Source organism: Phaethon lepturus, unplaced genomic scaffold, assembly GCF_000687285.1.
Source record: "Phaethon lepturus isolate BGI_N335 unplaced genomic scaffold, ASM68728v1 scaffold11836, whole genome shotgun sequence".
NCBI classification, from domain to species: domain Eukaryota; kingdom Metazoa; phylum Chordata; class Aves; order Phaethontiformes; family Phaethontidae; genus Phaethon; species Phaethon lepturus.
Window position 1 is genome coordinate 14,310 of NW_010548317.1, and position 12,571 is coordinate 26,880.

The window sequence follows — 12,571 nt, forward strand, 5'->3', positions numbered from 1 at the left end:
ATTACCTAGCGTCAGGAAGAATCACAACTGATTGTACATAAGCAAGACGAGAAATGTTGCTATATTAGACACTTTTGCCTGCTACTTCTCTGTAGCAAGCTCCCTTACAAAAGGCTAAGTGAGAGTCTGAGGTAACCAGCACATCCACTAGATTCTGAATGCACATGAATATTCTCTGTGTACAAATATGCAAAATGGGAGTGGCTGGTTTTCCTTCATGGAGCCCTTTACTAGTAAAAGATTCACTTTTCCTTCATGTCCACACTTCTAGACTATTCTCTTTGTGTACTGGGATTTTCAGCTTGAAATGAACTTTGAAACATCATATGGCAGAACAGAATGGCAAGCCTGTCCGGTTCCAGAACGTTTACCTGTATACTCGCTGAAAGTTTTTTCAAAATTATTATTATTTTGAGGATTTATTTTTGTGATTCAGTTTGGATGACATTTTCTTACCTCTTCCAAGCTTTCTTCTAGTAGAAAGGATGGGAAAACTGGAGGGAAATCATTTTCATCAATAACTTCCACATTCACAGAAACTTCATTAAATATGTTAGCGTTAGTCGCATCTGTTGCTCGCACATTGAAAATGACTGGAAAATCTTCAAATTTCAAATTCCTTCTTGTTCTTACGATACCAGTGGATGAATCAATAGTGAAATACCCTGTTTAAAAAAACAAACAGAAATTATTCTGTTTATTATTTTACTAGTTAAAACTGAAGATATGAACCCTTCAATGCAAACTATACATTATGTGTATGAATATCGTATGTTACAGTATTCTTCAAAGAACAAAATAGAATTCAACATGGATTTATGAAAATAGTCAGACGTATCCAGGGCCGTAATTAACAAAAATAAATAATTCAGAAGGTCAGATGGGAACCAAAGGGAAGGAGAAGTTCACTCCAGCACTCTCCAGTCAGAAGGGCTTCACCTTCCTCTGAAACAGTTAGAAAGTATTTGTCTCTGTTTCAGTCAGAAATTATTTTATTTCCTATGACGTCCTGTTCTTACTGAAGGTGAAGAATTCTGCAAATAACTTCAAGGAAACCACAACTTCATACAAAACACAAAAAAGAAATACAAAGTGGCTAGGTGTGATGATACAACAAAATCAGCTCCCTTCAGTAAAAAAAAAAGTGACAAAGCACTGATCCACTTGATCTGATGTAAACTTACTCTACGCATTCATGTTTGTTATGAAAATGTTGCTGAGTTCGTTTTTCTACCAGCAGTCTTTATGCTGAATTAGGTATTCTTTCTCCAGTCACTGTAACCTTATATCTGTTCAGGTACCACCTGATCTTCCTGTAGCAGACATAAAAAAGCTGGTGCAGTCAGCTCTGTGTCATGTGGCTCTAGCTAATCTGACAAATTCTATCATGTGCCCACACCTGATCCGTACCAGATTTGTACATCTGCTTGATACACATCCAGTATTAATGGCTGTAGAACTGAAATAAAAGCAAAAAGAGAGGGAAGAAACAATCCAAAAGCTAAGGGCTCTGCAGCGCTAGTTGTTTAACACACCCTCTTCCTTGTTATTTCACATAAAGAGCTTACCCTTTCCATCTCCAGATACAATACTGTGTATCACGGGGACCTTATACAACACATTGATGTGTACAACAAATGCATCTGGCAACGTCTTCTCACTCAGAGGGGCAGGCTGATAGACTGCTTCAGAGAACACTGGGAATGAAATGCTGATGGGAGCTATTGTTACTGACACCTGCAGAGAAAAGGACATGCCCACAAGGTTATGTTTTCAGGTTTAGTTTAGCAGTTATTAAGATATTTAGCAGTTATTAAGATATGCAACAGCAGAAGCCTGGAACTTTGCCAGTAACAAAAAGTCTGATTGCTGCATGCTGAGTTTGACACATTAGTGCCCTCAAGGCAGTGAAGGTTGCTGAAAAACAACCTTGCCAATTTAGGTTCACCTCTATGCTTTCCTAAATATAGAGCGTGATTCCAGTCCATCGCATGCAGCACATTTCAAACGGCTTGTCGAGCTCAACAGGTCTCAGAGAGAAGTACTGATCTGTATTTGCAACAAATTCTTCCACTGGAGAATGCATGACCAGAGTAGGAGCTTGTAAGTACAGTATTTTAAAATTATTATAACTGACTTTATATATGAAAAAAGGTGACAGGCAGTAAATAAATAATGCCTACTGCTTCTATTATTTGTTTCTAAATAATGCCAGACAGCTGCCATCCAATGGTCTGAAGAATGATGGCTCCTAAGTCTACATTTTAAGGTTCTGTTGAATATAATTTTCTACATGTCTTTGCCATATACATTTCTAGTCCTGTTTTTTTTTTTAAGTCTGCTAAGCTGTGATATTTAGTGGCACAAAGATCACTAGCCAGTTATAAGCACTATGTAAAAAATATTTATTTTATCATATTTACATTTTTCAGTCTTCAATTTAGAATTTATTTTTTCTTGTATTATAGGAAACTAAAAAGGAACACCTTATTTGCTCTCTCCTGTTTATTCTATCATGTACTTCGTTACATCCTCGCCAACTGTCCCACCCTTTGACCTTGCACAGAAGACTCCACTCCTCTAATCTTCCTCCCTTACAGTCTAGAGCTTCTGTCTTTTTTTTCTGAAATGGAAGGATCAAAACAGTGATGGGTGGTGTGCTAGCAATTGCTATAGCAGCATAACTCTGTAACTGTTATCATCTTGTATCCTGTTCCTGAAACAGAAGCGGGACTCTGACATTCTGATTCCCGTTTCACATAGTTTTGCCTCACTGATACCTATTTCCTGACATAATTACACTCAGTTTAGAATAAAACAATCTGGGGAATAAACTGTGCAAGTAGATACTAAGGTAAAAATTTTAGTACCTTTACAGAAGTTGAAAGAGGTGGCAGACCCGAATCTGTAGCAGTGACCATCAAGGAGTGATACAGGGGAACAGTCTGTTTGGATAAGTCTCTTGTTAACGTGAGTACTCCTGTGGTACTGGAAAGACTAAAGAGGCCTTCTGAGTTTCCATCTGAAGACAGAAAAACAAGTGTTGGAGGTGTTCAACAGAGCTAGAAGAGACAAGCGACTGAATTATACGCCCAGGATTTGAGAGGCACAGGTTGAAATCCTAATCTGTATATGTGATTTGGAGCAAGACACCTGGCCTCTCTTGATTCTGCATCTGCATCACGGAAGTATTTGGGCTGGAAGGGTCCCTGTGAGGCCTCTAGTCCAACCTCTTGGCACAAAGAAGGGTCAAGAATTAATTCAGAGGAAGTTGCTCAAGGGTTTGATCCATCAGGTGCTGAAAGCCTCCAAGGACAGCCTTCTCTGGACAACCGGTTCCAGTACTTAGTTATCCTCACGGTGGACTTTTTTTTTCCCCTTCTATCCAGTCAGAACCTGCCATTTCAATTTATGACCATTATCTCTCATTCTTGTGTCACGCAGCTTAGTTTAGCAGTATGCAAACACCTTAGTAAAAAAAAGCCCGTAAGATTTTTTTCTAACATACCTGAAATATTGTAGAAAATGCCTTCATCATAACCCTTGCTTTCATCTCTTGCATTGATATCTACCACCAGTGTACCAGCTGTAGAATTGTCTAGAAGGATCTGGTAATATGAGGGTTTGTCGAATATGGGTCCTTCTTCATTAGCGTCTTCCACGGTAACTAAGGAAAGACGGTTCGTGTCTGAGTGTAAACATGAGTTTTACAAGCTATTTCTTCAGCTAATATAAACCAGCACAGCTCCTCTGAATTGAGTTGGGGCTCTTTCAGTTTAACCAGATGGCAACCTTGTTTTCTGTACTTCAAAATGCTTGCCTTTGTGGATTAAATTATTTACTGCTCAAGCCATAGTTTCCCACAACGGCTGCACTTCTGGCTAGCACGCTGTCACTACTGTCTGTCATGAATAACATCATTTTATTGTTTTGTTGGACTCCCTTCTGTGTCCATATTCATTTGTTATCTCTAGTCTCTGTAAGCGTTGTGAGATAGGATTGCTTAGGTTTATATTTGTAGATGACCTCGCACAACAGGGTCATGGTCCACAATTAGTGAAGCTGGCTGTAACAGTAACATAAATAACACAGAACAAGAAGTAATAAACTAATACTTCCAGTCATACTGAGAAAAAGTAGGGCTGCCCAAAAACTAGGATACCAACTTCTCAGAAATGTTTTATGTTGTGTTGGGGAAAAAAAAAGATAGATTTTTTTTTTTTTAAGGAAAAAAACCAAACAGCAATAAAGTACTGTTATTTTAACAACACCAAAAATCATTGTCAACATTTTTTTACCACTCTAGAAGCAGGCTTTCTGTAAACAAACAGAAAGAGAACTGAATTATGTCTCTGGATATCTTTTCAATGAAAATGTTCTCAAAAAATGCCATAGAAAAATTTGTGAATACATTGACGTAAGTCTGTTAGTTTGTGTGAAAAATCTTAATTTTTGACAAGCCAAACATTTTTTGAGAAAAATTTCATCTGCCTATAGTGAAAAGGTCACATCATCATTTCTGATAATTTACTTTAGCAGACTGTATTACTACTGAAGGCTATCTTTATGCCTCATAATTACACGTGCTGAAATACTCCCTAAGGGAAATGAAGGTAAATTTTTTGTGGTAAACTAGAGCTACCTGTAATGTTTGCTGTGTCCTGGAGATACGGCTCTCCAGGATTAAAAGCTTTCAGAATAAATGTATACTGGGAATGACTTTCATAGTCCAGAGGTTGAAGAGTTGTAATATTTCCGGAAAGTTCTCCAACATGAAATGAAGAAGTCTCTCCAATTATGGCGTAATGAATAATGGCATTGTACCCTATATCTTCATCTGTGCCTGCTGCACTCAAAATCTAAATGAGAAAAAAATAACCAAAAAACCAAAACCACCAGGTTTAGAGCAGAATTAAGACAGTGGCAAAACATACACACAAGACTGGTATTTACCTACATAGTGTTTACTGACTGAATTACTCATATGGCCATTCATTGCACTGCTAGAATACTGACACAGCAGATAGCAGGGCTGGTAGCAGATGTTACAGATTCTTAGGTGGCACCTCTTCCTTTGGTTCCTGTAAACCATTAGTTCACATCTGCAAGGCAGATATGGAGCCAGAAATGGATACACTGGGAGAAGACAGAAAACCTTAAGAACAGGGGCATGCTGGATATATGCACACCACCTACAGCATCTTTAAAACATGTTGCCTGTAGGTCCTCTGAAAACTAGATCCAGGCAGTGTGGCATCACTGCTGGGGACAGGAGGGCAAGGGGGAGCTGAACAAAGAGAGCTTTAGGAAGACTCAGTGGGGTAGGCACTCCACTGTCATATAAAATGAACATGATGTGTGATTTTACAGACTCCACAAAGTTAAAAAAAAAATCACCAATGCATAGTTACGGTAGATTACTACCACTTCTAAGTATACATACAGAAAACTGCAGAACAGTCTATTTATTCTTCATGCCACGTACCACATGTGGAGGCTCATTCTCTTTTACAGTCACAGAATATGATTTCTGGGGGAACACTGGTGGGTTGTCATTCACATCTTCCACAGTGATGCTTAGAACTAAGCTTGCGGATTGTGAAGGATTGCCAGAATCGGTGGCCTGTGAATAAACAACTTGTCATGAAATGTAGCACTACACTGACACAAATTTATCTTACCAGTTCAATTTAATTCCAAAAATTGTGAAACTGTCTCAGAAGACTTTCTGCTGGAGCAGTTATCACCCAATGACATTGCTCCAGCCCTGTACTTGATTAGGTGTTGCATGCCTTTCTGCGGCTGGTATCCTCACCATATCACATGCTTTGCCTTATTTCACGAACAATTAATCAAAAGCTCAAGCCTGGATCCAGATCAAATGTGTCACGCAATCAGATGTGGCACTAATCAACATAAAACCATGGTATACAGATGCATATCTGTGATGTGGCATTTAAAAGAACATCAAAATCCCTTGCATCTTGAGGGTTTGAAGTGTCTACAAAGCAAGCTGTGAAGAGTACCTAGTATGTGACAAATTCACAGTCAGTTTTACATTGCACAAATATCCACCGTAGAAAAATTCTCATCTATAGATACAGATTTTAATATGTTTCCTTGCTGTCCTCAATATGTTCCACAAATTCCTTCACTTCTTAAATCATTTGTTAGCAGTAAAGATCTCCTTAAAATATATTTGTGCATGGTGGCCAGTGCTGGAACTCTTCTTTGTATGCACAATAATTTATCTGATGAATAGCAGTAAAAATCAATGAAATCAGCTAGAATAGATACCCACATGAATGTTGGATGAAACTTTATGCTTTCACTTTTTTTTTTTACTTGGATATCTATATTTCAGGTATTTTAAAAAGGTCTAAGTACATATATTTTGAAAAAAAAAACATAAGGGAAAGGGACAAACAATAAGGATTGGCAAAGCAGTAAAAGCAGTACAGCAGTATGGCAGCTGCATGGTCTAAAATGGACTCTGTAATGCTTTGCAGATTTCACAGTAAACTATCATGTAACTATGACCTTTAAGATCTGATGTTCATGCATAATTTACTCACTAATACCAATTTACAAAGCAGAAAACAAAGCTCTGGGTCCACAACATAACAAACAGCTGAAATTCATTAATGAATTCTAATGCAGTTCACTAAGATTAAGTGTTTTTCTAACGATGATTCGGTATTTTCTCTTTTTTATGTTGAAATTGTATTAAATCTGTCAACTTACTATTATTTTCAATTCATAACTATCCATCATCTCTCTGTCTAGGGATTTTTTTGTCATCAGCTTGCCAGTAGAACTGTTAATATGGAACGTTCCAGCGAAGTTATCTTGCAGTGAGTAGCTTACAAGTGCATTAACTCCTATATCCAGATCAGTCGCAGGAAATACACCCAAGTCTAGACTAGCTGCATTCTCAGGAGCTGATAGTTTAGTTTGAATTAATGTTGAGAAAACTGGAGGATTGTCATTGATGTCATTTACTTTCACAGTTACCTGTGTTAGAGAAAAAAAAAAAATAGACACACATATTTGAGCTGTAGAAACACTATCCAAAGGAGAATTTTGATTCATTTTCATCTATGGAAGCCCATAGGAAAAAATCCCAACACAAAACACCGAAAACAAAGGGATACATAAGAACTTCAGAATTTTTCAGCATTCGAGCATTTTCACAACTTCAGCATCTTGGCATTTTTATTTTTTTTATTCTCAACTGTAATCTTACAGGTATCTTATCTTACTTGTAAGATAACATATACTGTAACTGGAAGAGATGAGCAGGATTAATAATCTGGGGCTTTGGGGCTCATCTGCTTCATGCATTTGACAGAACTATGCACAGAATCAGCGTTAATCAGTTTCTCTGGTTACGGTTTGTTCACAGAGGAACTCTCAGGAAGTGATGCAATTTGTGAAGTGGACAATATTTCAAGATGGTAATATCTCATCAGGAAAAAAAGGGAAATTAAATACAAGGCTTGCAAAATTCTCATGCTTGCATACCAGATGACACTTACCTGGATATTGCTTAATTTTTTGAATATTTTTAAAAAGATTTCGTATTCCTTTTTAAAAAATATTTTAAAATGCAGTATACTGTACCAAAGCAACAGCTGTATTGGGTGGCACCACAGAATCAACAGCTTCTACTATAACGCTGTATAGGTCGTCTTCTTCTCGATCTAGCCTGGCAAGAGCCACAATGTCTCCTTGGTCACTAACAGAGAACGTGTCACCATGAGATTTCAGAGAGTACACTACTTGTATGGCTATGCTTCCAGTCAGAGCCTTCACAGAGCCAACAGCGGTCCCAGCTGGTTCATCTTCTTGAATGCTGAACTCATAGGTGGAGCTATCAAAAGTCAGTCCAAAGCTAGTGTCGTTTACCAGCAAGTAGAGAGTAACAGAGGCTAATGAGAGAAAACAAATTACAATAGTGAATTTGCTGCTAAAATAATCATGATATGTGCTATATTTCCCTAAATTTTTGAGGAACTAATAGGAAGTGACATAAACCAACATATGAAAGAATAATGAGAAGAAAAAAAATAAAATCAATAGTAGTAAAGATTGATACATAACATATAAAACATGACGCCTTTTATACCTAACTAATGTTTCAGAATAACCCCTCTTCACTGATCACAGCAGTGTTGCTTCAGTACGATAGAAGAGCAAGGATCACTAATTTGAAGTTAATGGGTATGCAGGTGTTTTCCACTCCTTAAAAATATTATGCTAACTTGCTTTGTACCAAAAGAAAAGGGACATACATACAACCATATGAGTGCAAATTCTGTTGTGGCCATTCATCCTATTGTAAGAAAATAAATTCTTTCTCCTGTTCATGATAAATCAAAGCTAACCGCTAAAAATACATGAAAAAGTTACAAAAAATACCATGTGACTGAATATTTTTTTGAAAGAGCAGAAACTTGTTTGAGGATTATTTGCCAGTTTCTAATTTGTTTAAATATTTCTAGTTTTAAGAAAATAAAGGAAAACTGAAAGAGAAACACACGTGACCAATATTATTTTAATAGATTTATTTAGAGCGGCTACTACTATGAAGTCTTGGATTTTGTACCATAAGCACCACTGCAAGAACTATAAAACTGTATTTCTAACCAGAATTATTAAACCAAGCTTTCTGTTACTATGATCAGCTGGGAGGAAATCAAAGGGTAAAAAAGCAAATATTCATCATTGCTGAAATGTTACCATGGATTCTAGCCCTAATTCGTTTTGACTTGACAGCCATGGGATTAATTGCAAACATCAATGTTTGCAAAGGTTACATTTATGTGGGGAGAAGAAAAAAAAAAAGGGGATGTGTGTGAAAAGATATCATTTACCATTTGATGTAAGCTGAGGAACTCCATGATCAGCAGCAATAACTATTAGTGTAACAACTGTGTCAGCTGTGATATGGTCCAAGTTGCTGCTGAGCGTGATTTCTCCAGTGCAGTTATTTATACGGAAATCATCAGAATGGTTCACGAAGCTGTATTAAAGAGAAATCAATGTAACATTCATATTAATGACACTGGAATTATCATCTACTACTGTTACTTCTGTAACAAACACTCACCAGACAGCATTTGCCCGTTTATAAAGAATGGCTAAGCAACACGTTTTAATTGCTGTGTCATTAGCCTAAATATATATCTGCCTTTTTATTTCCAAGTATGTCTTCCTTCATGAAAAAAAGACAGCATTCATGCCTTCAGTTCCCATTATATCTCCCATTATATCCCAAAGCTTTGGTCTTCCCATGAATAAAAAGGCAGATACTGCACGCCTAGCTGCATATTCAGCAATATAAGAAATCCAAGTGACATTTGAAGACTGCAGACCTCCTAATTCCTAATGTTCTGCAAACTCTCACAGGTAACGGGATTGCTAACACGAAAAAGTAACGTGTTTAAGGTACAATGCCATCTCATAGTTAAAAATATTCTCTTTCAAGACACTAGTTTTAAACACCTACAGTTTACTGACTCATTCCTCTGTCCTTCTCAATCTATACTTTTCATGTCAAGGTGTCCTGGTATTTTCCATGATAAAGGGCTCATCCAAAAATCTTCCATGATTAATTTTTTTTATGTATAGTGCATTAGGAAAGTTAGTATTTTTTTATTTCTTCCCAGCAAACAGAAGATGTGTGAAAAGACAGTAATTCTTGGAGATTCATTTCCTTCCTACTCAGAAACTCCAACGTGTTATAGAAAACTTCAGATACTCAGACAAATCTTGGCTTTTGGTTCTTGTCGCTAAGTTTATCATTTGATTGCATTCTCTTTCTTATGGCGTAATACTGATTTAATAAGCTTTAAAATGCAGAGTAGTGACTGTCCTTTCTCCTAAGTTTAAAATCATTACTGATTAGAGCACTTGTAAAATATCTACCAACAGGTCTTATCTTCTTATGACCAATAAAAATACTTTGTGAGAAATGAAAATACCCTTCTGTTTCTTTAACAAAAGATACTCATTAACCTCACAGAAATTTACCTGTACGAAATAACAGAATTGTTCCCAACGTCAAAGTCAGTAGCGGACACAGATAGTACAGACACTCCTTCTTTTGCTGTTGCTACACGTACACTGGCCGAGTATTGCGCTTGCGTAAACCGAGGAGGGTTATCATTCACATCTAATACTTGAATGCTGACATATGTGAAATTCTGGCACGTAACAGGAGAAAACCATGATTCAGAAAAATGCAAACGCATTTATAAATAAAAGGAAGTTGCAAATAAAGAATAATATATTGCTCTCTATTACCTGCCTTTGAGGGAATCCATTATCAGATGCCACCAACAGCAGCTCATACTTCTCTCTACTTTCTCGATCTACGTAGCCATTAACCAAAATGGTTCCATCCTAGGAGAAGGTAATAACAGTTCACACATGGATCATTTTGTACATGGATCAACTTGTACACTGAGTTCTCAAAAGAGATGAGGGCTTGAAATCCTATGTTCTCCTTTGGGCAAATACGGTTCAGATTCTAAGCAATATCTGACCAGTGTATCTTAGTTTTTGGATATTGACGTCTATTTCCAAACCACAGAGCACATACTGGTTTTGATTTTCATGTGTACTAGAATGGTTACTGCATACTCTTTTTACCTGATGTGTTTTACTATATCAAGTAATTTCATGAAAAGCAGTATCTAAATCTTGTTTCTAGCAAATCCAAACCCTTACCTGTTGGATGCTATATGGATTATCCCCATCCTCAGCTGATAAGTAATAAGTAATTTGTGCATTCTCTCCCTCATCCAAATCAGTAGCAGTCACATGTCCAACTCTAGCAGGAGAGCCTAACATGTAATCTGCTTCCAAAATTGCAAAACTGTATGGCTGCATCTGAAACTCAGGGTTATTATCATTGACATCCAGAACAGTGATGTGGAACAAGGCACTCGAATTAAGCCCATTCGTTTCAGAATCAACTGCCCATACCTGCCAAAATAAAAAACAAAAATGGAATTTTAGTTAAGAGTATTGCCATTTTAACCATCTGATGAAGATACAAAAAAGGGTTCGAAGGAATGAAGTAGAAACGAGCCAAAGCTGTAGAGTCTGTCCCCAAATTTACTTGTAAAGTGAATCCAGACGTAGTCTCCCTGTCCAGTTCTGTGTCATTCCTTAATGAAAGTATTCCAGGGATATCCACAGTAAACAAAGTACTGTTATGAATAAAGTGTCCCTGAGAAAAGCCAGCCTAAAAAGAAAACATAGTTCACTTAAGATTAAAATGATGAATATTTAAGTTTAAAAAATAACCTCATTAATACCTGACATTCTATAAGACTTCTCATTACAGAAATACAAGTGCTTTGCAAGGTTTAATAGCTTTCTCTGATATAGCCAGTAAAAACTATTTTGTACAAGGTCCTAACTTCCTTGGTTAAGGAAGTTTCATTGCTGGCTCCATAGAAAGCAAGATGAAGTTTTTGTAAACAAAATGTACTTTTCGACAACCATTTAAGAAATTGTCAGTAGATCGGCATCTACTACTACGCTTTGTTGCGGATTAATAAGAGAAAACCATGTAATTTTCATTTATCATTATTACATGAATTTGGTACTTACCTCATCCTTGTCAGTAACACCAAATGTGTAGATAAGACCACCCTTTTGTATGTTTTCAAACACAAATATATCATAAGCTGCCCGGTTAAATTGTGGTGGGTTATCGTTGACATCTAGCACATGCACAACAACAAGTGTTTTAGTGCTGAGGCTTGGCTGCCCTCCATCTGATGCCTCTACTTCTAATTCAAATTGCTTTATGGTTTCATAATCCAGCTGCTGGCTCAGGCTGAGCTGGCCTGTGGTCAAATTGACAAGAAACACTGGCGAGGAGGTCGGGGGTTGCTGGCTGACAATTCTGTACTTCACGAGAGCATTGGCCCCAGCATCCAAATCAGTAGCAGATACTGTAAGCAGTGTCCTTCCAAGCACTTCATCTTCAGGGACGCTCACTTCATATCTGCTTGATGAGAAGACTGGAGGGTTGTCATTCACATCGTCAATGATGACTGTCAAATTGAGAGCTGTAGACAGCACGGGTTGGCCTTGGTCACTGGCAATCACTGTTAAATTATAGAAGCCTTGTGTTTCTCTGTCCAGTTTCTTTTCCAGCAAAATTAATCCTGAGGCATCAATATCCATTTTTCCTTCTCCACCTTTCAGAGTATAAACCACAAATCCATTAAAGCCCTCATCCACATCCGTACCTGACACACTGGTAATATTAGTTCCAGCTGGCATGCTCTCCAGAATGGTAATGGTAGTGCTGGTTATACCAAATACAGGGCTGTTATCATTGACATCTGTAACTTTGATAAACACTGCAGCATAGTCAGTATCATTTCCATCTGACAAGGAAATATTTAGTGTATAATTATTCTGGGATTCATAGTCCAGTTTGGTTTTTGTCAAGATGATTCCATTGACATCAATGTCAAATGTAGCAGATTCCGTCAGTACTTGAAATGTAACTGGTATATGGGGATTTAAAGACTCATACTGTACC

General features: G+C 37.3%; 1 protein-coding gene across 1 annotated transcript in view; it reads right to left on the reverse strand.

Moving 5' to 3' along the window:
• The window catches only part of LOC104622990 (protocadherin Fat 4-like), a gene marked incomplete at its 3' end in the record, with an annotated part of 41,599 nt that overhangs the window by 13,776 nt on the left and 15,252 nt on the right, over nucleotides 1–12,571 (reverse strand). The window contains exons 15-28 of the mRNA XM_010289927.1: nucleotides 11,626–12,570; nucleotides 11,129–11,254; nucleotides 10,735–10,992; nucleotides 10,309–10,407; nucleotides 10,036–10,208; nucleotides 8,877–9,025; nucleotides 7,624–7,931; nucleotides 6,745–7,014; nucleotides 5,486–5,623; nucleotides 4,643–4,859; nucleotides 3,509–3,667; nucleotides 2,871–3,022; nucleotides 1,569–1,737; nucleotides 457–665 (exon numbers count right to left, since the gene is read on the reverse strand). Coding sequence (XP_010288229.1) covers nucleotides 457–665; nucleotides 1,569–1,737; nucleotides 2,871–3,022; nucleotides 3,509–3,667; nucleotides 4,643–4,859; nucleotides 5,486–5,623; nucleotides 6,745–7,014; nucleotides 7,624–7,931; nucleotides 8,877–9,025; nucleotides 10,036–10,208; nucleotides 10,309–10,407; nucleotides 10,735–10,992; nucleotides 11,129–11,254; nucleotides 11,626–12,570 — 3,372 coding nt within the window. The remainder of the gene's footprint in view (nucleotides 1–456; nucleotides 666–1,568; nucleotides 1,738–2,870; nucleotides 3,023–3,508; nucleotides 3,668–4,642; nucleotides 4,860–5,485; nucleotides 5,624–6,744; nucleotides 7,015–7,623; nucleotides 7,932–8,876; nucleotides 9,026–10,035; nucleotides 10,209–10,308; nucleotides 10,408–10,734; nucleotides 10,993–11,128; nucleotides 11,255–11,625; nucleotide 12,571) is intronic.